The sequence below is a fragment of the Astatotilapia calliptera genome, chromosome 22, assembly GCF_900246225.1.
Source record: "Astatotilapia calliptera chromosome 22, fAstCal1.2, whole genome shotgun sequence".
Taxonomy (NCBI): domain Eukaryota; kingdom Metazoa; phylum Chordata; class Actinopteri; order Cichliformes; family Cichlidae; genus Astatotilapia; species Astatotilapia calliptera.
Genome location: NC_039322.1, coordinates 4,687,887 through 4,710,947, shown reverse-complemented (window position 1 = coordinate 4,710,947; position 23,061 = coordinate 4,687,887). Strand labels below are relative to the sequence as shown.

Genomic DNA, 23,061 nt, shown 5'->3' with positions numbered 1-23,061 from the left:
TATTTGTTTCTTTGTAAATATTGTTTGGGTCACAAAATGGTGAATAAATCACTTGCTACACTGGACAGCATCAGTCTCCTGCACTTCTTTGACCGCTTAAGTCAAGTCCTACCACACTTAGAAAAAATAATTCTACTTCTGGGAAGTGTTTGGGGATGACTTTTTCCTGTTCCAACTGTGCACTAAGCAAGGTCTGGTGTGGAAGACACAACTGAGTCCAGACTCAACCCAACAGATCACTGACCTGACCTCACTGGTCTGACCTCACAAAATATGCTTCTGGTCAAAATATTTTATTTGTTTGACGGCAGATGAATGATATAGTGTATCTTTCCCTATATGCACATTTGTTTAATACAACAATGGCAGTAAGAAACTGATTTAAATAGCTTCGTATAGGATCATTATCACTTTAGCCATCAAATCATTCTACTGACCTTAAAGGAGAGGTCAGAGGTCAAATATCATATGATATTTTAAATTGTTAAACAGTACTTTCTGTATGTTGACAATAGAGATCAAGTTGTAAGAATTAGAGTTTCTTTTTGTTAATTTTCAAACAGCAAATCATTAAGTTGCACTAGAGCGGTGTGGTTGTTGGTCATTCTTAAATCACAGCAAGAAGGTCCAAGGTTCAAATTCAGGTTTTTCCTGTGTGGAGTTTCCACATTGTCCCTGTGACTGTATATTCTGTCTTTCTCCCAAAGGTCATGGTGATTCTAAATTGTCTATAGCAATGAATATTGGTTCAAATGATTGTAATTAGCCCCACAACAGACCAGCCACCTGTCCAGGGTGTACCCTGCCTCTCGTCCTATCGCAGTGGGGACAGGCTGCAGCTTCCCACAACTCTGAATTGGGTAAGTGGTGTCATTTGCTTTCTTTAGCTGCTGATCAACCATTAATCATCAACCAAACACACACAGAGGAATATTTTTAGCAACAAACGAGTAGTTCCCCAAACCTGCACTGCATTAGTGCAAGTATAACCAAACCTCTGAAATAGACAGACCATTTTTAGTTGCACCTTTCTGTGTTAGAAAAGAGAAGAGGGGAATTCCACAAGCTTTCTTTGAAACCCTTTTCCTCCATATAATGGAAACGAGTAACTGGTTATCTACATTTAGCTAATCTATGCAACAAATTCTAATGAATGTTGAATACATACCAAAAACAACACAAGGCCATATGTCTTTTTTCTTCTAAGGGTCAAAGACGTAATCTGCAGAGTCATGTTTGGTGGACAGATGTGAATGTAAGCTTTAATTTGAGTGGCTGAACATAGAACCACAATACAGTGGTGGTTTTCTTCTTCCCTTTCCTGTGTGTGGTTGAAGAAAACTGTGCAGTCCCTGCAGTGCCATATTTATTTCTCCTTTGACTGCTGCAGCTTTACATCTCTGAACAGCAGAAACCGCCTTTGTGCTCATTATCTCGGATCTTTTCTTTTGAAGAGCTGCTGTTTTTGTTTCCACTGGTAAGACTAATAATTTTCAGTTCTTGGCATAACACTTTCCTGAACATACCTTGTTTTATATCACGTTTTGTTAACATCTTGAGACAGTTTCCTGTAGTTTTGTTTGATGGTTTAATGTGCTCAAAATCATAAATCCATGTATAATGAATATATATCTTTATCTAATCTCATGAAGTTATGATCTTTTATCTTTATATACTCTTCATCATTAATGATAGAATTAAGGTTTCATGGTCATGGGTTAGTTCATCCAATGTTTTGAGTTTTGACTCAGATACCTTTCCTGAAGCAAGCTCAAAGGCAGTGTGTACTTTGAGGGGAATAGTATTATACTGTGTTTTGTTTTCTTCTTTTTAAACGCACATCAATGAGTTTGCAGTGCAGTAAAAACGATGCATTTTGGGATTAGCTTGAATGAAAAGCAGATGTGAAATGTAAAATTGAAATCAGAGGTCAAAAGTAACAAAATATTCTAAAGGAACCTATGATGTGATATTTAAAATCCCCATATAACAGTTTTATTTCTTAAACATAGTTAATAAAGTTGGACTTTATTTAACCTTTTTTTTTTTTTCCTTTTCTTCTTTTTTCCTTTTATATAGCTCAACCTTTGTTTCCTCAGAGTGTAAAACCTTTCTCCTGAAAGCATTTCATGGTCATATTAAGGACCCCACATCTGGTGATTCTTGAGTAGAGTCTTAGGAATAATGTTACCAAGTTGGTAAGGCAATTTCTGTAAAATTGATTTATTTAACCTTAAAGAAGAGGCCAGAAGTCCAAAGTAGGATGATATGCAGGATCTTATATACACTATATTGCAAAAAGTATTCACTCAACCATCTAAATCGTTGAATTAAGGTGTGCCAATGACATTCAGGGCCACAGGTGTATATAATCAAGCACCAAGGCTTCCAGACTGCATCTACAAACAATTGTTAGAGAATGTGTCACTCTAAGGAGTGAATTCCTGCCTGCTACTGTGATAGTGTGGAAAGTGTTTCCAAGGTCGAACTGCGCCATCCAAATTCTACATCACCACGTGCAATGCAAAGCATCAGATGCAGTGATGTAAACCCACTGCATTACTGCAGATATGAAAAGCTTCTGAAATAGACAGGCCATTTTTAGTTGTCTGTGCTAAAAAAGTGAAGATGGAAATTCTACAAGCTTTCTTTGAATCCCCTTTTTCCATATAATGGAAGTTAGCTAATACATATTTAAAGTTAACTAAGCTATTCAACCATTTCTATTGAATGTTGAATATATACCAAAGTCAACAGGAGTCCACATATATCCTTTTTTTAAAATAAAAAATGTAAATCTGCAGTCATTCTGGTCTGTCTCATTATATGTCCTTCCATTAGGCCTTATTATCATTTCCTATCATCTGTATGCAGATGATATCCAATTGTACCTTTCTTTTAAACCTTGTGAATTGGATAAATTATCTGCGGCAAGAAAGTCACAAAGAAAACGATGCATAAGAAAATTACAGGAAGTGAACAAACAGCTTACTCTAAAAAAGGAAGACACTAAAAACTGACAAATGTCAAACACAATATGAAATTGTTTTAACAAGCTTCCGACTGTTTAAATTGTTAAACAGTACTTTCTGTATGTTGACAATAGAGATCAAGTTGTAAGAATAGGATAAGCTGTCTGACTCTATTTCAGACAGCTTCTCCATTCTTGTATTTGTATGATATCAGTGAGACCGGATGTAAATGTGTTCACCTCATGCATGCAGCTCTGAATATAAGTACTTTAGTCCCACCCACTTGTCCAAACCTTTTTGTGTGGACCAGCCAATCAGAGGAAAGGTAGCTAAAAGGTAAATGTACTTATTCCACACTGAGGATGAACCCAAGGAAGTGGGCAACTATCATCATGAACAGGGACTTTTTAAAAACTGTGAATCATGCACAGCTACTCTAGCAGAGTCCAAGAATTAAGTCAAGTAAAGTAATATTATCTTTTTTTCCTCTCTGTCAGTTAGTTGAGGAAATACATGGATGAGTAACATTTTGTCAGTTTTCCTGTTCTCTCTTTCTCAGCCCCGCCATGTTTCCCAATGACTCTCTGCCCACCAACACAGTCAAGCCTTCTAAAGATGACCAGGAAACTATGGTGGGCATCAGTGCCATTATGGACAATGTCAGTATCATTCTCTATGCACTGACTGTTGTACTCGGCATCACAGGAAACTCTATGGTCATCTGGGTGGCTGGATTCAAATTTAAGGTGAATACTTCAGTGGATAATACCTTTCAAATACCTTCTGAGCTTGTTAGTAATCTGTTTAGTGAAGTCTGTGGGGTCATATTTATTTTCTACTGTAAAGACAGTAAATAAACTTGGGGTTAAGAAACTGTGACCTTTACTGGTGTAGGAGATAGGTGTAGGTGGTTTCACAACATATGCCTGGGATGTGATAGCTATGGTGTGTGTGTGTTGAGTGAGCAATGCATATAAATATAAACCTCTTTCACCTACTGGGATGTGGTTATCACCACATTCATTTCACACAGATGAACAGAATTAGTAATGGATGGTGTTTCCAAGGTGAAATACCAACAAAACTCCCCACACTCTGAAGTGTGACACATAAATTAGAAGACTGTTTTGAACTTAATTTCTGTTTCTATTTCAAGAGCGATGTGATTAAGTTTATCAAGTTAAGTTAAGTTTATGTACAAAAGGCACTTGTTTAGCGTTTGGACTAGTTTAAGACGACTGAGCCTGAAATAAGGTAGAGGATTATGTTTAGTAGCAACATTTATATAAATAGGACCTCATAATAGCTGATAAAATCCCATTCTGGTTACTGTTTCACGTAAATATTATCTTTCATTTTTGTTTTTCCTTTCTTCACTTTTCCATCGTGTTTTATCTTCTTCTTCATCCACAGCCAAAGGTCACCAACGTGTGGCTGGTGAATCTGGCGATAGCAGACCTGATCTTCTGCTTCACACGAGTTTTTTCTCTCACTAAGAAGCTCTTCCTTGAGCACTGGCCTTTCGGCCTCTTCGTCTGCAAGTTCGATGCCTTCTTCAAATACACCAACATGTTCTGCTCTGTCTTCCTGCTGGCTGTGATCAGTCTGGATCGAGTGCTCTGCATCTGGCAGCCCGTCTTCACAAAGCGTCGTCGCACCCTGTGGGCAGCGAGGGTGGTGGCAGTCTGTATCTGGATAGCAGCGATCCTCTTCAGCATTCCTTACTTCATCCATCGCCAAGTCTATCTGTGCAAGAAGAACCTGAGTATGTGCTCTCTTCATCCAAAAGAGAACGCAGAAGGGTACAACAGCACCAAAGTTGCTCTCTACTCCATCCGCTTCCTGTGTGGCTTCATAATTCCCTTTATGGTGATTCTGGTCTGTTATATCTTGGCCGCTGTGGGAATCCGACGCACCCGCCTGTCAGGGAAGACCCGCCCTCTACGTATACTAGCATGTTTGGTCATTGCCTTCTTCCTGTGCTGGGCGCCTTACCACTGCCTCTTACTGGTGAAGATGGTGGACAGTAAATACGCTCTGTTCAAAATCTGGTTCCCTGTAGCAAAGGGTATTGCCTACTTCAACAGCTGTGTGAACCCACTGTTATACTTCTGCATGGGGCTAAAAGTCAGTGAGGGATTTAGACAGAGTCTGATAAGAATTTATAAAAGAGGCCTGGCAGATGACATAGACGGCCAGATGACTCACTCCACTGATCGCTCTTTGGATTAAAGCTCAGGGTTGAAACACGGCAGTCTTGTAGTGGTAGGAAAGAGTCAGACAGCACTGACTAAAATTTAAGTTTCTTCCAATGATCCTGAAGTTCAGAAGAGCTACAACAAATCAACAAAAGAATACCTGAAACACAAAAGTACTACAGTGTTCAAAATCCAGATCTCAACCCAAATGATGTCTACAGGGCAGTCAACAACATAGTTATTGGACTAATGTAGGACTACTATCAGCAACCAGCCAACCTAGTAATGTCATATTCTGTTTTCTAACAAGATGGCACTGCCCATGCTCTAAAAATTGTATTTTAAATCACAGCCTCACAGAAAGTATTAAATTTGTGACATTTTTGGGGGGACAAGGCTCCGTGGTGTAAATTAGGCTAGGTAGTGTTTTATGTCCACTTTAATGCACATCAAATGCCATGTGAATAATCTCTTTCTCCTTTGGGTGGGCATGTCTGAAAGCAATCACTGAAATTTGTTTTTTGTTATTATTATTATTGTTTATTATTGCGCTGAGACTTTTTTTTTTTTTCCATATCGGTTGTTATGGCTGTTCCTGCTGTAAAGTGTAAAGTGAATTCAAGTTTTCCTTCATTTTATCCTACTGTCACCAAGTGCTTGGTCATAGGGGGATGTCTGACTGTTGGTTTTCTCTGTATTATTGTAGAGCTTTTACCTAAAGCACCTTCAGGTGCTCTGATTTTGCACTGAGGTACTAAGTGCTTCTTGCTTTTCGGAACACAACTTTTGTGTAATATTTTGTAATCTTTTTTTTGAGTAAAGATAATACTGTTTCAACGATGGATGTGTGTTCTGATCCAGTGAGAAAAAGACACTTTAATTCACTCAAATAGCAAAGAATACTTAGATAATGTCTATAGGAAAGCACCAGACAACATTCAAGACATAACATTCTCGATTAATATTAATTTTTAAATTCTGTTGCAACATATTTCCTTTATCTTCTTTGTCTGCTGTAATTTTCCAAATGTTTTTTTTTATTAACTCTTTAACTATCTGAGACTTTATTTTCTATTTTTTGTACCATAAATGAGTTCATATGCTCTTACGTTAAGGCTCTTGTCATCAAGAGAGTTATTTTTTTTTTTTTTTTTTAAATAGGAAATGCTCACAGTGGCTGTGATTGAGTCCTGAGTACTTTAAAAAAAAAATTAAACCTTTATTTATCAACTAAAAACTGTCCATTGCTACATCAAGCGATTAAAAAGGGCAGAAAAGACTGCGTGCACAGATAACACTACTACAAGGAGGAAAACACAATAGCAATGAATAAATGATATAAAGAAATTATTTTAATTATTATTAGTATATTATTATAGGAATCATAGTAAGTTGCACAAGAGGCCTACTGTGTCCTTTTATGCATTTCCGGCTTCCTTATCGCTACCATTTCTCCCTTCGCCTGCTCGTGTTTTGGGAGTGGTTTCGGCAGACAGGCTGGTACAGGTACAAGCTGGCGACGGCATCGGCTGTTTTCATAATCTCTGCAGAAGTTTAAATAAGGACTTATTTCCGGTTTATACTTCTGCAACATGAGCAATGATCGTTCTAAAATTAAGGATAAAGGAAAGATGAAGATACTTTTGTTGCTTCATTTATGCTGTGATTTATTGGCAGGTAAGAAACGGCGATTTTAACAAAATCACATATTTCCTCAGCAGAGGATCTTGCGTTTAAAACTTGCAGCGAATTCTGTAAACACATCGCGCTTCTGAAATTCTGACCATAACCTGCTGCAAGTTAACATTGTGATTTAGACAGGTAGAAAGAGAGCTACTTTAGTGAACTCGGACAAACCTGAAGTTTTTATCCCGGTGTTGTGCCAAAAAGTGATCGCCTGCCAAAAACGGATTGTCCGTATTTAAATTACTATAAATATCGTGTTGCTCTATACCATGTGAAACAAATGTATCCCTCATGAATGATATCAAGTCATCTTGAGGCACAGACAATATTCCCGTAAGAAAGTAGAAGCCGCAATCAGTTTTTGGCAGTGACTTTTATATAGCCTTTATTTATGCAGTTAAAAAAATCTCGTTGACATTAAAAATGTCTTTTTAAGAGTAATCTGTCCAAGAAGACATCAGAAATATAACAATAATTTCGTAAAAATAATTTAAGTGGACAAAAAGGACCGGGTTGGTTATAATGTAAGGACAATTGTACACGGTAATTAAAAAACTGATCATTTCATATATTTTATAAGTAACCCCTTTGTAAACCCTGTTCACCGAAGTCTATTTACCAACGAACGTAAAGATATTACACATTAAAAAAGCACACGGAAACATTGGAAATCAGTTTTTCGCATCAGGCGATTTTTGGCACAACACCAGAACTGAGTTTTAGTTCCAGTTTTTCACAAGTGTTTAAAAACGTTTTGGCGTACACAGCTTTAAAAGTACATATTTAGAATATATTCTTGAAAGTTTCATGTCAGAAATAGCTTATTAAAGCAGCTTTACAACAAAGTTTCTAATTCGTTTACTTTGGATAGATGCTGATGTTGACACGTGCAAAGCAGATCAGCGATACTGGTCCTGTGCCCACATGTTTTTATCAAAATAAAGGTTACACAGTATTGCTGTCAATGAGAATACTCCTATAGCTTGGTCATAATGAATGCATCATATTTCTGATGATGTTTGTATATTTTGTGCTTAATTCCTTAATATTATAAACACTGTTTGTCCTGCAGTGAAACACTCACTGAAGTATTTTGTCTGTGGATCTTCTGGAGTCCCAAATGTTCCGGAGTTTATTGGTGTAATGGTGTTTGACGGCATTCAGACAGGTTATTGTGACAGCAGCAATAAGACATTAAAACCACAACTGGACTAGGCAAAGAAAATATTACAAACTAATCCTGAGCAGCTGGAGTGGTACACTCAGAAGTGTTTCGAGGATCAGCCAAATGTCTTCAGAGGCCACATTTTTAGATGGAAGCAGCGTTTCAACCAAAGTGGAGGTGCAGTATTTTCTGTTACGCCTGATCTCAAATCCTGATAAATCATAGACTTGATCAAAACTGAGTGGTTTAAAATGTGCATTTTGCAATACTTTATCTATTAAAAATAACTAGGTTCGTTTTTGGATATACTAAGTTTTTCTGCTTTTTATTGTTTGCAAGAGATGAAATATTTATCAGATGACTCCTGCATTGAATCAGTTTTTGACACTTGAATAATATAAAACGCATTACGTTATTATTAAAACACTGACAGACTCAGAGTTATGTTCAAGGCCTGAATCAGGAACATTACATAAACCTCTGAAAATAACCGCACACAGTTTACACTCTTCATCGTCCTTTGCCATCTCTGTTATTTTTCTCTCAGGTGTCCACGTCATACAGAGGATAAGTGGATGTGAATGGGATGAAAACACTGACAGTGTGAACGGAGTGTTGAAGTATGGCTATAACGGAGAAGGCTTTCTTGAATTTGACATGAAGACACTGACGTGGATCGCACTGAAACCAGAGGCTGACATGATCAAACTGAAATGGGATGCTGATCGGGTCAGAACAATAAAGAACAAAGACTTTCTCACTAAGATCTGTGCAAAGTGGCTGAAGATGTATGTGGACAATGGGAAAAAAATCCCTGCACAGGACAGGTAGAATCGCACAAGTCACAGTTCCATAGAATCACTTTGTTTATTTTATATTATTATATTTATTATTATTATTATTATTATTATTATTATTATTATCATCATCATCATCATTTTTAAAAGGAGAATATTTAGGCTGAGTTTTATTTACTGATTCAGAAGGTAACTCTAAAGGCTGGAATCACACAAAGCTAAGCTGCAACAACATTTTATTGATAATTGCAGTTCAACATTTTCATCAGTACCATCTTCAAACAAGATTTATAAATGACAGAAAAAACTCTAAATTTCCTAATCAGTCCTGCTAGCGAAGTAATGAAAAATAAGCAAACAAGTCCAGGTGACCGCCTTCTGCACTGGGAATAAGAAGAGAAAGATGAGCTCACCAGTGTTTCCAACTGCCTTCAATACAGAGGAATGCAAAAATTTACAATTTAATTTTGGTAAATTTGAGTGCAAAGTTGAAAAGTTCACGTTTTGCTCAAAAATGTAAAAAAATATGATGCCATGCACCTTTATAGTTATACATTAAATCCACGGATACCTGCTATAGCAGCTTTATCCTTTTTTCTACACACTTGTACATTCATAATAGATAATTGGTTATTTGCACGAGCAGAGATTTAAAGCAGAGAGGATTAAAACCCAAACACTAAAGACAAGTGAACTAACAAAACATGAGCTTTGAAAATTGATAAGAACAAGCAGTGTAACTGTCAGGGCTCTGTGTGCGGGCAGGCGGAGAGGAGGATCCAAACGCAGGACTCAGACACTAACTTGAAACTCAAAAAACCTCAGCTTTATTGCTGGTATGAAAACAAAACATGAAGTGAACACGGAATATGGAGACCAGAAACACACAGGCATAATCTGATGGTACGACGCGACACCGAGCACAGGAAAACACAGGGCTAATATACACAGGGTGGTAATCAGCGAATGGGCAACAGGAGTGAGACACAGCTGGGAGAGATCAGGGTTAACGAGACGGGGGGAACCAAGCTGCACACACTAACATAAGACAAAGACTTTCGCAATAAAACAGGAAGCATGAATTACTAAACAAGCATGCAGACTTTACACTGAGAGACAGACAGACAGAGAATGACACATGGAACCTAAACTAAACTAAGCGTGAGATATAACTAAGAACAAATCCTTAAGCACGGATAAACAGAAACTAATAATAATCATCATCACTACGAGAACAAGAAAACAATCCATGAAGCAGAATTAAACCGAAATATAATAAACTCAAAATACTGGGTCCAACGGACCCAGAACCGTGACAGTAACTTAGCAAAGTCCACACAGGTGCTGCAAAAAAAAAGGATGAAAAAGGATCAAAGGTAAAAAAAAGAAAAGTGACAATTGTCAGAAGAAGAGACAAACCTGTCTCATCTCTCCTCCTCTCCTATGCTTTGAACTTAGACATTTTTTTTAACTTGCATAATAACAACAATTTATAACAACTGCGTTTTAGGCTTCTTTGCCCTTGCTTTTGTAAACCAAAGAAACACAGAAACATTTCTGTGACCTGTCTGTGAAGGTTCTCAGTCATCCAGGTCATCGTAGTCAAAGGAGCTTGCAAAGAAAAGCGTCTGGACTTCTTTAAGTTGCTTGAATACGTTTCACCTCTCATCCGAGAAGCTTCTTCAGTTCTAAGGTCAAATGGTGGAGTCCCAGATATAAACCTAGTGGGAGTATCCCCCCACAGAGGGACAAAAGGACCCCCTGATGATCCTCTAATCGCCTGAGCCAAGGTGTGAAACTGGGTGTGGGTCCCAATCAGCCAGAGTTTCCGGTGAGTTCATTGTGAAACCTGGCCCCACCTTATCATGCGAATTCCTGAGATCAGATGGCCCAGGCGTCTGGGAAGGGATCTCAAAACTGGATTATAGATGGCAGAGAGTTGGTGTCGTAAACCCCCGCCTCTGTTCAAAGATGGTCGCTCACAGTGGACATAGATGGCTTCTTTCACTTCTCATGATAAACAGACTCGAGAACTTGTTTGGGATTACTGGTGTTGTTTTAAAATGGTTTATATCATATCTGTCTGAGAGATCTTTTACTGTTTGCATGAATCATGTCACATCAGAATCAACAGTTTTGCCGTGTGGGGTACCTCAGGGATCTGTCCTGGGTCCAATTCTCTTTTTACTTTATGTATTTCCTCTAGGCCAAATTATTAAGCGCTATAAATATATCTCCTATCATCTCTATGCTGACGACATCCAACTATACTGTTCCTTCAAAATGTCTCAGTTTTATAAATTGTCTAATTTAAGTAATTGTCTGACAGAAATCAACAAATGGTTATATGACAATTTTCTCCAACTAAACTCTGATAAAACAGAAACTCTAATTATTGCTCCAGACCATATGGTCCCAGAAATTAGACAGCATATCAGCTTCTTAGACCCTTACGTAAAATCAAGCCTTAGAAATCTCGGTGTCTTATTTGACAGCTCGATGTCGCTCGAGCAGCATTCTAAGCAGCTAGTCCGAAACTGTTTTTATCATTTACGGAATATTTCTAAACTCAGACTAATGGTATCAAAGCTTGAACTTGAGATGATTATTCATGCTTTTATTTCTTCTCGTTTAGACTATTGTAATGGCCTTTTTACTTGTTTTAACAAATCAGCCTTAAATCGTCTTCAGACTGTGCAGAATGCTGCAGCACGTCTCTTAACAGGCACCAAGAGAAGATCGCATATCACTCCAGTCTTGGCCTCCCTTCACTGGTTGCCTGTAAATTTTAGGTTTCAGTTTAAAATTTTAGTTCTAACCTTTAGGGCCCTGCATGGTCAGGCTCCTCAATATTTATCTGACCTGCTGAAATCACATACATCTTCTCGGGCTTTAAGGTCATTAGATCAGAGACTGCTGGTGGTACCACGCACTCGTTTTAAAACTCGTGGTGATCGGGCCTTTCAGACTGTGGCACCACGGTTGTGGAATTCTCTCCCACTGTCTCTTCGCTGCACGGACTCCATTGATTCTTTTAAGAAACAGCTGAAGACATTTTTATTTAGAAAAGCATTTGATTAATTTCTTCTTATGCTGTTTTTATAGTTTTATTGTTTTACATTGTTTTATTTACTGTTATATTGTTTTTATATTCCCATTTTCTGTGTTGTAAAGCACTTTGTGATTTTTATCTGTGAAAAGCGCTATATAAATAAATTTTACCTACTTACTTACTTACTTACTCTTTCAAACCATCTCTCCTCTCTGTCCAAAATGTGAACATTGGCATCCTCGAAAGAGTGTCCTTTATCCTTAAGATGCAGATGGACAGCTGAGTCTTGTCCTGTGGAGGTGGCTCTTCTATGTTGTGCCATGCGCTTGTGAAGTGGCTGTTTGGTCTCTCCAATGTAGAGGTCTGGGCATTCCTCGCTGCACTGTACAGCAAACACCACATTGTTAAGTCTGTGTTTTGGCGTTTTATCTTTCGGGTGAACCAGTTTTTGTCTGAGCGTGTTGCTGGGTCTGAAATGCACCGGGATGTCATGCTTGGAGAAAACTCTCCTGAGTTTTTCTGATACACCGGCTACATAGGGGATGACAATGTTGTTGCGTCTGTCTTTCTTATCCTCCCTCGCTGGTGTCTGATCTTCTTTTCTGTGCCTCTTTGCTGACTTTAAGAACGCCCATTTAGGATAGCCACACGTTTTGAGTGCTTCCTTTATATGTGTGTGTTCCTTCTTTTTTCCTTCAGGCTTAGAGGGAACATGTTCTGCCTGGTGGTGTAGGGTCCTAATTACTCCAAGTTTGTGTTCCAGAGGGTGATGGGAGTCAAAGAGGAGGTACTGGTCCATGTGTGTGGGCTTCCCGTAAACTTCGATGTTGAGGTTGCCGTTCTCTTCAATGTGCACAGCGAAGTCCAGGAAAGGCAAACAGTTGTCCTTTGTGTCTTCCCTGGTGAACTTGATGTTTGTATCCACAGCGTTAATGTGCGCAGTGAAGGATTCCACTTCTTGTGTCTTGATTTTGACCCATGTGTCGTCTACATATCTGTACCAGTGGCTGGGTACTCTTCCTTTGAAAGAGCCAAGAGTCTTCCTTTCCACTTCCTCCATGTAAAGGTTGGCTACAATAGGTGACACGGGGGAGCCCATGGCACAGCCATGTTTTTGTCTGTAAAAGCCTTCGTTGTATTTGAAATATGTAGTGGTGAGGCAGAGGTCTAACAGTGTGCAAATCTGATCGGGTGTGAAGTTGGTCCTGTCTTCCAAGGAGCTGTCTTCTTGTAGCCGTTTTCTGACAGTCTCCACGGCCTCCGTGGTGGGTATGCAAGTGAAGAGAGAGACTACATCAAAGGACACCATGGTTTCATCTGGATCCAGGGTAAGTTTCTGGACCTTGTCGGTGAAGTCGGTGGAGTTCTTGATGTGGTGTGGGGTGTTCCCCACGAGAGGAGCAAGGATGGTAGCAAGGTGTTTAACAATGTTATAAGTGGCTGAGTTTATGCTACTGACTATGGGTCTGAGTGAGAGAGCTTCCTTGTGGATTTTAGGAAGTCCGTAAATGCAGGGTATGGCATCCCCTGGGTAAAGGCGGTGAGGGACAAAAGGACCCTTTTGTCCCTCTGTGGGGGGTTACTCCCACTAGGTTTATATCTGGGACTCTCCACCATTTGACCTTAGAACTGAAGAAGCTTCTCGGATGAGAGGTGAAACGTCTTCAAGTAACTTAAAGAAGTCCAGACGCTTTTCTTTGCATTTCTGTGATCTAATTTACATTTTTTTAAATGATTACTTTTTACTTTTACGTTAGTAAAAAAATACAGTCAACAGGTGATTTTGCATAATGTAATAACATCTTTCATGGAGTTGTTCCATAGCTTATCTGTGTTTTCCAGGCAGTTCTAATGGTTGTTGCTCATTCACCAACCCCCCTTTTTTTTTAGCTTCACATGCTGTTGAGAACTTCATATGAATGTTATATGTTTTGGTTGAAATAAAATATTTACATGAGCTGAACTAATGATTCTTTTTATTTAGTACTTTCTCTAGTTGAGCATTTAGCTTTATGTGGTACCCAGTGACCATATATCACTGTGTTTGGTTACATTTGGCTTAAAAGTATGTCATAATGCAGCTGCTAGAAAGCTGGAGACGGGCTCGAATGGCTCGCCTTATATGTTCCAATATGTTCCTATTTAATTTTCTTGTCTTGTTTCCTTTCCTTCTCTGCTTTGTTGACTTTACTTCTTTCATCCATTCTCAATCTCTCTTTCCCATCATCCCTCTGTCCAGTTCTTCCCTCAGTATCGCTCCTCCAGAAAACTCCCTCCTCTCCAGTCAGCTGCTACGCTGCAGGTTTCTATCTTGACAGAGCCGTGATGTTCTGGAGAAAAGATGGAGATGAGATTCATGATGGTGTGGAAAAAGGAGATATCCTCCCAAACGATGATGGCACCTTCCAGATTATTGTTGATCTGAATGTTTCATCAGTCAAACCTGAAGACTGGTGGAGATACGAGTGTGTGTTTCAGTTCTTGAGTGGTGAGAACATCATCGTCACCAAACTGAAGGAAATAATGATCAGAACCAACTGGAGAGAAAACATACTTAGGACTGGCAGAGGTGAGTGAAGCTCATATGATTCGTTTGCTGATATTGTGGATTGGCTAATGTAATCCTTGAATGTTTTGTCCTGAAGAATAGCTCTTACTATGGGAATAACTAATGGTCAGCCTCACTTTTTTTTTCATCACAGAAGAAAAAAAAAAAGTTATTTTAATATTTTTTCACTGGTTAAATGCAATCCATTACTGCTCTTAACCTTCTTAAGAAAATATTTTTCAGAATTTGTTTAGACCATGTAAATGACAGTGATTTTTGGAATTTTATATTTCAATTTTTTTTTCCAAAATGTCTATTTTTTATTATAATTTATAATAAAAAAAATGTCTATAGCCTAATCCACAAATACGGATTTGGGTACACCTATAATGACTGGGTATTGTGTTAGAAACAAAGGTACAACAAAGGTATGCAACATTGCTGACTCTGAATTCAGAAATACCTCGACTTCACCTAACACCTAACTTCAGAGCTGGGCCCTAATGTATGGCCCCGACTTTGGAACACAGGGCATGCTGCTAATGAGATGCTGGATAACAATAATGTCTCAGAGACATAATGTCTCAACTGACTGGCTCCAGGTGAGCATGGAGCCAGTCAGTTGTATTAGTTACTTCATCCTACAGGCATTGTCATACACCAGGAGGAACCCAGGATACACTGCAGTAGTGTAGGGTCTGACAAACAGGGAGGCAAACAACATGGATATGCCTCCCCAGACCTGCACAGATCCACCAACAAACTGGCCACGAGGACAGTATTACAGACAGCATAATGTTCTCCACAGCTTCTCCAGACCCTTTCATGTCTGACACATTTGCTCAGAGTCAGCCTGTTCTCATTTGTCAAAATCACAGGGTGGACCTACTGATTCTGGTATTCTGGTAAATGCCATTCAGGCTCTGCAGTGCCGCACAGTGAGCACAGGACCCATTAGAGGATGTTAGACCCTTATAAAGTCCCCATGAAGTCTCTTTGTGATGTTTTGTCACAGACATTCACACCAGTGGACTGAAATGGTAAATGGACTGATTCTTATATAGTGCTTTTCTACTCTCCCAGAGTACTGAAAGCTGTATACATTCACCCATTCCCTTCTAAACACAAGTGCAAATTAAACTACATTCACACACATTCACACTCCGATGAATGCAACTTGGGGTTAGTATCTTGCCCAAGGATATTTGGCATGCAGACTGGGGAAGCCAAGGATCGAACCACCAACCTTCCGATCAGTAGCTGATCTGCCCCATGAGCCACAGCTGCCTGCTGGAGGTTATTTTATAGGGCTCATCCTGCTTCTCTTTGTACAAAGCTAAGGATGCAAAAACAAAAACATGCAAATGTACATGCAGTGTGTTTTTGTTTTTTTGTTTTTTTGTTTTTTTATCTGTCAGAAGGTTCAATAAAGTCAAAGGAGCTTGCAAAGAAGAGCGACCATTTTTGAACAGAGGCGGGGGTTTACGACACCAACTTTCTGCCATCTATAATCCAGTTTTGAGATCCCTCCCCAGACGCCTTAACGCCCACTCACATCCTGGGCCATCTGACCTCAGGAATTCGCATGATAAGGTGGGGCCAGGTTTCACAATGAGCTCACCCAAAACCCTGGCTGATTGGGACCCACACCCATTTTCACACCTTGGCTCAGGCGATTAGAGGATTTCTTTGGGGGGAAACTCCCACTAGGTTTAAATCTGGGACTCCCTACCATTTGATCTTAGAACTGAAGAAGCTTCTCGGATGAGAGGTGAAACGTCTTCAAGCAACTTAAAGAAGCCCAGACGCTTTTCTTTGCAAGCTCCTTTGACGACGATGACCTGGATGACTGGGAACGTTCACAGACAAGGTTCAATAAACACTTCAATTATTGGATCAGGCTTTACATGTTTACAAACCTTCTATATCCCTGTAGAGCTCTCCTGGAGTAACTGACTAGCAGGCTGGTAAAACTGTTATTCCAGCTTATGTGTGTGGGGGGCATTGATGTGCATGCAACTTCAAAAAGCTGTGAGTTAACTTTCAAAAGGTTCTGTGTTTTTGTGTAATATCACTACTGATTTTCCTAAGTTCTGCCTCTGACCTGCCCTCCTTACAATAATAATTAAAAAGACTAAAACTGAAACACAGCATTTTTCAAACAATAAAAAGTAAACTGAAATATGAAAATAAACTCTGCAAACGTAATGAAACTGAACAGAGTTAGTAAATAAACAAAAATGGAAACTAATTAGAAAATACAAAACTAATAACTCTGGTAGCATCCAGGTGTTGCCTCATTCTGCCAGCAGTGAGGCTGACCCTAGCTGAATGCAAAAACTTGGATAAGGAGGAAACACTCCTGTTTGCCCCTCTACGGCACCTGTTGTTCATTTCATTACCATCAAAGCAGCTGAAACTGAATAACACCCATCTCCGCTGCTTAAATGACCACATCAGAGGGTCAGGGGGCCCGGTGGCGCCAGTGTCCGGCAGCCTCGCTTCTGTCAGTGCACCCCAGGGCAGCTGTGGCTAAAATGTAGCTGCCATCACCAGTGTGTTGATGTGTGAATGGGTGAATGACTGAATGTAGTGTAAAGCGCTTTGGGGTCCTTAGGGACTGAGTAAAGCGCTATACAAATACAGGCCATTTACCAATTTACATCAATATCTCAGAAGTTTAACTGACTTGATGCTCTGATTAAAAAATGTTCACTTCCCTTCAACAATTAAGCCTGTGAATTATAGATTAACCAGATGAATACCGCAGGATGAGTGGATTTTCTTTCTATTCTAACATCTTTCATTTTATCCTGTTTATTTGATTTTTTTATTTGTTTTTTATGAGCAGAGGACCCCTCTGATATGACAGTTCCCATCATTCCTGCAGTAGTTGTTTTTGTTCTCATCATCGTTGCTGCTGCTGGATTTGCTGTTTACAAAAAGAAGAAAGGTGAGAGATTCAGAAGCAACAGTGCGAAGCTCAGTTACATTATTTCTGTATTACTGTCTATATTAAAGATGGTTATCCTGAATTTATGTAAAAGAGTGGGATTGTTTTATTGTTTTTTTTCAGTTTCAGAGAGGCGACCTACATCATGTAAGTACGACTTTATTGTTTGTTATTTGTATTTTCCGCTTTGATCTGACAGTTTGGATTTAAAACATTATTTGTGTAACCGATATATTTTTTCTTTGGCTTTAACAGCTCCTGACAACAATGCTGAACAGATTCAACTGAATCAGGTTAAATAGACAAACGCAGGACTCTGCACTCTCCAGTTAAATAAGAATAAAGTTGTTTTTTTAATTTTGTTATATGAACTTGACTTTTGTTTACTTTTTAATTGTTTTATTTAAAAAAAAGAATGTTAAAATGTTTACAATGCATTTAGGCATTTTCATTTTTGTCTATGAGTCTCTGTATCATTACAGCTAAAACTGTTTTGTTCTATTCTAAGCTTTTGTAGGGACAACAAATTTGTTAGAGTGGTTCTGTCTTTCTATTTCTGTTTCTTTAGAAACTTCAAAGCTTCATTTCCTATTGGTTGTTGTGTTTTAAATGTGAGATTCTGTGTCATGTGATACCAGTGATATGTTTCTCAGAACATTTTGATTTATCAAAACTGTTAAAGCTGCTCTCTATGTTTGAGTGCAGTCAGTGAAAAGAAATCCAAAAAAAGAGATTTTTGTGTGTAGTTTCATATATTGTCCTCTGTTTTTATTATATTTGATTTAAGTTTTGTTATTAAATATGTTTTGTCATATTAAAGTTATCCATTTAAGCTTCAGTCTGTTTAACTTTATGGACGTTTTGTTTGTTTGAATGTTTGTTTGTGTTTCATGGGAAAAAGAAAAAAAAGAATCTCATATTTTATTTAGATTTTTTGGAATTGATTTTCTCAGCTACATAAACAGGATCTATCTTATGTATTATAATTATTGATGTCAAAATAAAATCCAAATAAGTAAAGTCCAACAGAGGGAAGAGTGTGCCGTTCTTACAATTATAGATGATTTATTTTCTCAAACTTCTCAAGAAGCGGCAACAACATCAGTAAATTATGGAGACTGCAATGTGTCATTCATTCTGTTGGTCCCTAATGTGCAAACTAGGGTAATATTTAGGAAGACAAGTGAAAAATAAAATTAATTTATAGAAAACAAAATACTGTATTTACAAGGTCACACAATATTAGAATATCAGTTACTCAATATGCCAATAATTTTTCAAAGACAAAAATTATAATCCAGTTGGCTGGAAACAAATATTAATAAATAACATGATTAATAATTATTACATAAATTATACAGTGAATAAAAAAAATAAATGAAAGAACTAGTTGCCTTCGTTTGATAGAGCTGCATGTTAAACGTACGGAAAGAGTTCAGGGCTACCGGCAGAGCCCGCGGGCACGTCGCTGCAGCCCCCTCTGGCTTCAGCTCCGTGGCTGCTCTGTGACCCCACCTCTGGGTCTCTCCTCAGTTCTTTCCAGGAGGGTGGCACAGTGGTCCTCCTTGGGCACTCGTGCTGTGGGGGCCTCTGGATGTCTGGGGCCTGAATCTCCTCCATGCCTGCTTCATGCCTGGGGGACGGAGCTGTGGCTCCCCACACCCTACATTGTATTTAAGCCCTGTGTTTCAGTTTGTCGGTGTCGCGATCTACCGTTTTCTATGCTGTGCGTTCTGTCTGCTTGCCTGAGTTTATTTGGAGTCTCAGTTTTGTTACCTTTTTTGAGTTCAGCATTAAAGCTGTATTTAAGTTCACCTTAAAGTCTCCGAGTGTCTGCACATTGGGTCCTCCTACTACCACTCCTGCCTGCACACAGCCTTCACATAACAGAGACAGAGTAATTATGAAGATTTAATCAGATATTTATGCATCCACATAATTTAATTTTTGTTTTATAATTCAATTTTTCTATTTAATATCTTGCATTACCCTCGATTTAGACAGGACTTATTTTCAGGATTGATGTTTGTTGTTTTCAAATGAGCCTAAACTCACACAACAGAGGTTTAGAACAGAGACAAACACAGTCAGCAACAGAGCAAAGGATAAAAATCTGCTTCTTTTATTTTGTTGTGCATGTTATCTCTGTGTATAATAATTAAGGTCTTATCAAAATAAAGGTTCAAAAATATTTAAACAACTCTCTATGCAGGGCACAGTACCGTATATGTTTACATCATATTGAGTAAATAGCTGGTTAGAAGGAAACAGACCTTGTAAAAACTCTGAACATGTACCAAAACCACAGAAAACAGAAACAGATTTTAACTCTTTTCACACACTTAATATGCTTATTAAATAATTTTTTTAAAATATCATTATCAATATCATCATCCAGATGTTAGTGAAGTCACATCATTGCAGCTTCAAACAGATCATTTTGGCCATTGCTGATTGAGGAGTGGACAGAGAAATGAGGCACTTCATGCTAACTACACAATTTAGGCCCATCCTAAAGCATACCCTAGTTTCTGAACGAGCGTCATGTTGTAACACTTGAAATTAGTGACTGAGATTATAAACTCATCAGAAAACTGTTTACTGAGATCAAAATGTAAAGCAGCTGTTTGGCTGTCCTCCATACAGTCAGATAACTCTCCCACTTTGCACTGGTTTAACGCTTTGCATTTGCATTGTTCTTCAAACCTGAAAGCTGCATCTTTCTATGTATACTGTATGTTCAGCTAATGAAAGCTGGTGGGTCATCAGCACTCTCCAAATGAAAATATTTCCCTTTCTGGGAAAATGTGATGAAACTCGGTGTTCTTCTCACCGTCACTGCTCCCCTGCTAAGACAAACAGAGAACAGAAAATGAAATGTCTCCTGTTACAGTAAACAGAGTATCAGTTACTAACAAAGTAAAAACAAGTTGCGGCATTTTATTAACATTACTCACTGTTTGTAAGCTGGAACCCTGAAATACAGACAGAATAATGAAAAACAAAATGATTAACATGACAGAGTTTAGCAAAGCCAAATTATCAAATCACTCACTAAAAATATCACCAAAAATATCATGTAAGTACATATAACTACAACGTGCATAAATTCCAAATTCATTATTGGAGTAAAATCTGCTGTAATCTCACCATTGTTGTTTCTTCTCCAGATGGAGAAACCAAAGACTGCCAGGAGGAGTAAAACTCCTCCAGCACCTCCAACAACAGGACCAACAGGAAACACTGAGGGAGAAACTGAAAAGGTCCAAAATGTAAGATCATTCACACTGCTGCCAAACCAAGCTGCTGTTTCCAGTGTTAATGCATCACTTCTGAACATTGTATGTGGTTAAGAAGAACATTTTCTTCTTCAATGGTGTGGTTCATGAGATCTGTAGTGGCCAGATCTCAGTTTGGATCATAAAGAAAGAAAATTTGTGTTTAGGATGGTTTACAATGTAAAAGCAGACACTGTATATACTGCTTCAGCCTGATTTAATTATGCATTTTTGGCTTTTTTGTTATCAAACTTCTCCTTAGCACCATTCTTCTATACATGGTTATATGATGAGGTTGTACAATATTTGGTGTTTATTATATTGGTTCATGCCTACGATCAGATTTGGCACATTTGAGAAACTTTAGCAGATTAAACTCCCTTTCATCCTAATTAATGTCTCCATTGTTTCCTCTGACAGTGTGCAAAATATTTTACATTACAAACAGTTGTAATTTATTGACATTAAAATGACATCACTAATGAATTTCTGTTGACTCAAGAATTTCATGCAGACATTTGTTTCAGAGTTTGTTTGTTTTTTTAAATATGATGGTGTTGTAAACTTTGAGATACAGAACTTAATTCCTGAGCCTTTCTCACCCCAGTTTGTCCGGATCGCTGTCTTGTCCAGTTTGGTGATGATGTCTTCCTTAACATCAGAGAGCTGAAACACACAGTCGTACCTCCTCCAGTCCTCTGGCTTGATTGATGAAACATTCAGCTCAACGCTCATCTGGAAGCTCCCGTCGTGGTTGGGGAGGATCTCTCCATGCTCCACACCCTCATGAATTTCCTCTTCACCTCTCCGCCAGAACATCATGGCTCTCTCTGGGTAGAAACCTGTAGCATGGCAGCTGACTAGAGAGGAGGGAGTCCTCTGCAGGAGAGAAACTGAGGGAAGAACTGGGAAAAGATAAAAACAAAATAGGGAGAGAGGCTTTATCTGGGACAGCTGATAGTCATTGATGAAATGCTTGTCTATGCACTGGTTCATTTTCCTTGAAATGGTGCTGTAGAATAGAAACAGAAAGGGAAGCTTTTGCAACCATATATAATAGCATATGTAATTCTACCTGTTCTCTGCAGAAATCTCCTCCCATATTTCACATACTTCTTCAGCCAGTCGGGGCACCTGTTGATGTAGTAGTTCTTGTTGTGCTCTAATCTGGGTTTTTCAGTATCCCACTGCAGTTTTGTGACGACAGCCTGTGGCTTAGGAGCAATCCATGTTAGTGTCTGCAGGTCCAACGCTATGAAGTCTTCCCCATCATAACCATACTGATTAAAGCCTGTGATTTTATCAGTCTCATCGTCCCATTCACAGCCATTCATCCTCTGAAAAATGTGAACACCTGACAGGGAGAGAGAGAGAGAGAGAGAATGCAGAGGCAGTAAAGTTGTGGATGGTTAAAGATGATCAGAAAGGTAAATCCTGCTGCGAGTCGTCAATATTTATCATCAAAACAACACCCGCATCATAAGAGGAAAAGAAATTCTCATCTTTATTATTCTTGTCCTTGGAAGTAACCATTTACTTCAGCTACTGTTGATGTACACAGTGACAGTGACTTTGTATATAGCAGATATTTTTCTTGCCATCCCTCTAACAGAGCAAATTAAACTAGGTCAGTAATTTATTCTGGTCACTAGAACAGAGTAAATATCTTACTTGTAATTTTACTTATGTGGTAGACTGAGTGTTTTCGGTGTGTAAATGAAAACCTCCAAATAAAATGAAATAAATTATGATGGGAGGATGTAAGTCTTGCTGTGTGTGTGAATGAAAAGAGCAACATTTTAGGTAAAGGGTGATATTAGTGTACCTTCAGTTTGGTTTAAGCGCTTCTTCAAACTATTAATATTGGCTCTGAAGACCTGCTGATTCCCAGAGCACTTCTGCGTGTACCACTCCAAGTGCTGAGGATCTTTTTTTATTAACTCCTGCATCCAGTCCAGTTTGGGTTCAGCTCTCCTGATGCTGCTGTCGCAGTAGCCCACTAAAACCCCATCAACTAAAGCCGCACCAACAAATTCTGGGAAGTCTGAGATCCCAGAGGAAGCAGTGATGAAATATTTCAGGGAGTGTTTCACTGTTGAGGAAAACATGCCATTAGAACACAAATGGAAGAATGAATCTATCCATCCATCCATTCGCTTCCACTTATCCTTTTCAGGGTCGCGGAGGGCGCTGGAGCCTATCCCAGCTGTCATAGGGCGAGAGGCAGGGTACACCTTGGACAGGTCGTCAGTCTGTCGCAGGGCAGAATGAATTTATTTATAATGTAATTTTACTAATAATTCAGTATTTATTGCTCTTAAAAAATTCCTTCTCGTGAATTTTAAGCTAATTTCATCTTAAGTCAAATCTATCATATCTGTATTATATACTTCTATCTCCTTTTTTATAGGA

At 38.7% G+C, this 23,061-nt stretch overlaps 2 protein-coding genes and 1 pseudogene across 9 annotated transcripts; 2 read left to right on the top strand and 1 right to left on the bottom strand.

Annotated features, from left to right (window-relative positions):
* Positions 1-457: 457 nt before the first annotated feature.
* LOC113015181 (formyl peptide receptor 2-like) lies at positions 458-6,012 on the top strand. 5 transcript variants are annotated; one of them, XM_026157127.1, is made up of 5 exons: positions 458-860; positions 1,208-1,255; positions 1,391-1,477; positions 3,509-3,718; positions 4,386-6,012. In XM_026157127.1, exons 1-5 carry the CDS (start codon positions 753-755, stop codon positions 5,202-5,204), a joined length of 1,272 nt encoding a protein of 423 aa, XP_026012912.1. In that variant the 5' UTR covers positions 458-752; the 3' UTR covers positions 5,205-6,012. The 5 variants fall into 5 exon arrangements, with proteins under 5 accessions (XP_026012912.1, XP_026012913.1, XP_026012914.1 ...); XM_026157128.1 differs by lacking the exon at positions 1,208-1,255 and having other exon boundaries at positions 460-860; XM_026157129.1 differs by lacking the exons at positions 1,208-1,255; positions 1,391-1,477 and having other exon boundaries at positions 463-860.
* Positions 6,013-6,605: 593 nt separating this feature from the next.
* Positions 6,606-17,751, top strand: LOC113015186 (major histocompatibility complex class I-related gene protein-like; annotated as a pseudogene).
* A 1,741-nt stretch (positions 17,752-19,492) lies between these two features.
* LOC113015195 (major histocompatibility complex class I-related gene protein-like) lies at positions 19,493-22,827 on the bottom strand. 4 transcript variants are annotated; one of them, XM_026157145.1, is made up of 6 exons: positions 22,475-22,827; positions 21,725-22,003; positions 21,252-21,554; positions 20,522-20,626; positions 20,329-20,346; positions 19,493-20,220 (listed from the first exon to the last, which is right to left on the bottom strand). In XM_026157145.1, exons 1-6 carry the CDS (start codon positions 22,800-22,802, stop codon positions 20,207-20,209), a joined length of 1,047 nt encoding a protein of 348 aa, XP_026012930.1. In that variant the 5' UTR covers positions 22,803-22,827; the 3' UTR covers positions 19,493-20,206. The 4 variants fall into 4 exon arrangements, with proteins under 4 accessions (XP_026012930.1, XP_026012931.1, XP_026012932.1 ...); XM_026157146.1 differs by having other exon boundaries at positions 19,493-20,217; XM_026157147.1 differs by lacking the exon at positions 20,329-20,346.
* Between the last annotated feature and the right edge of the window lie 234 nt (positions 22,828-23,061).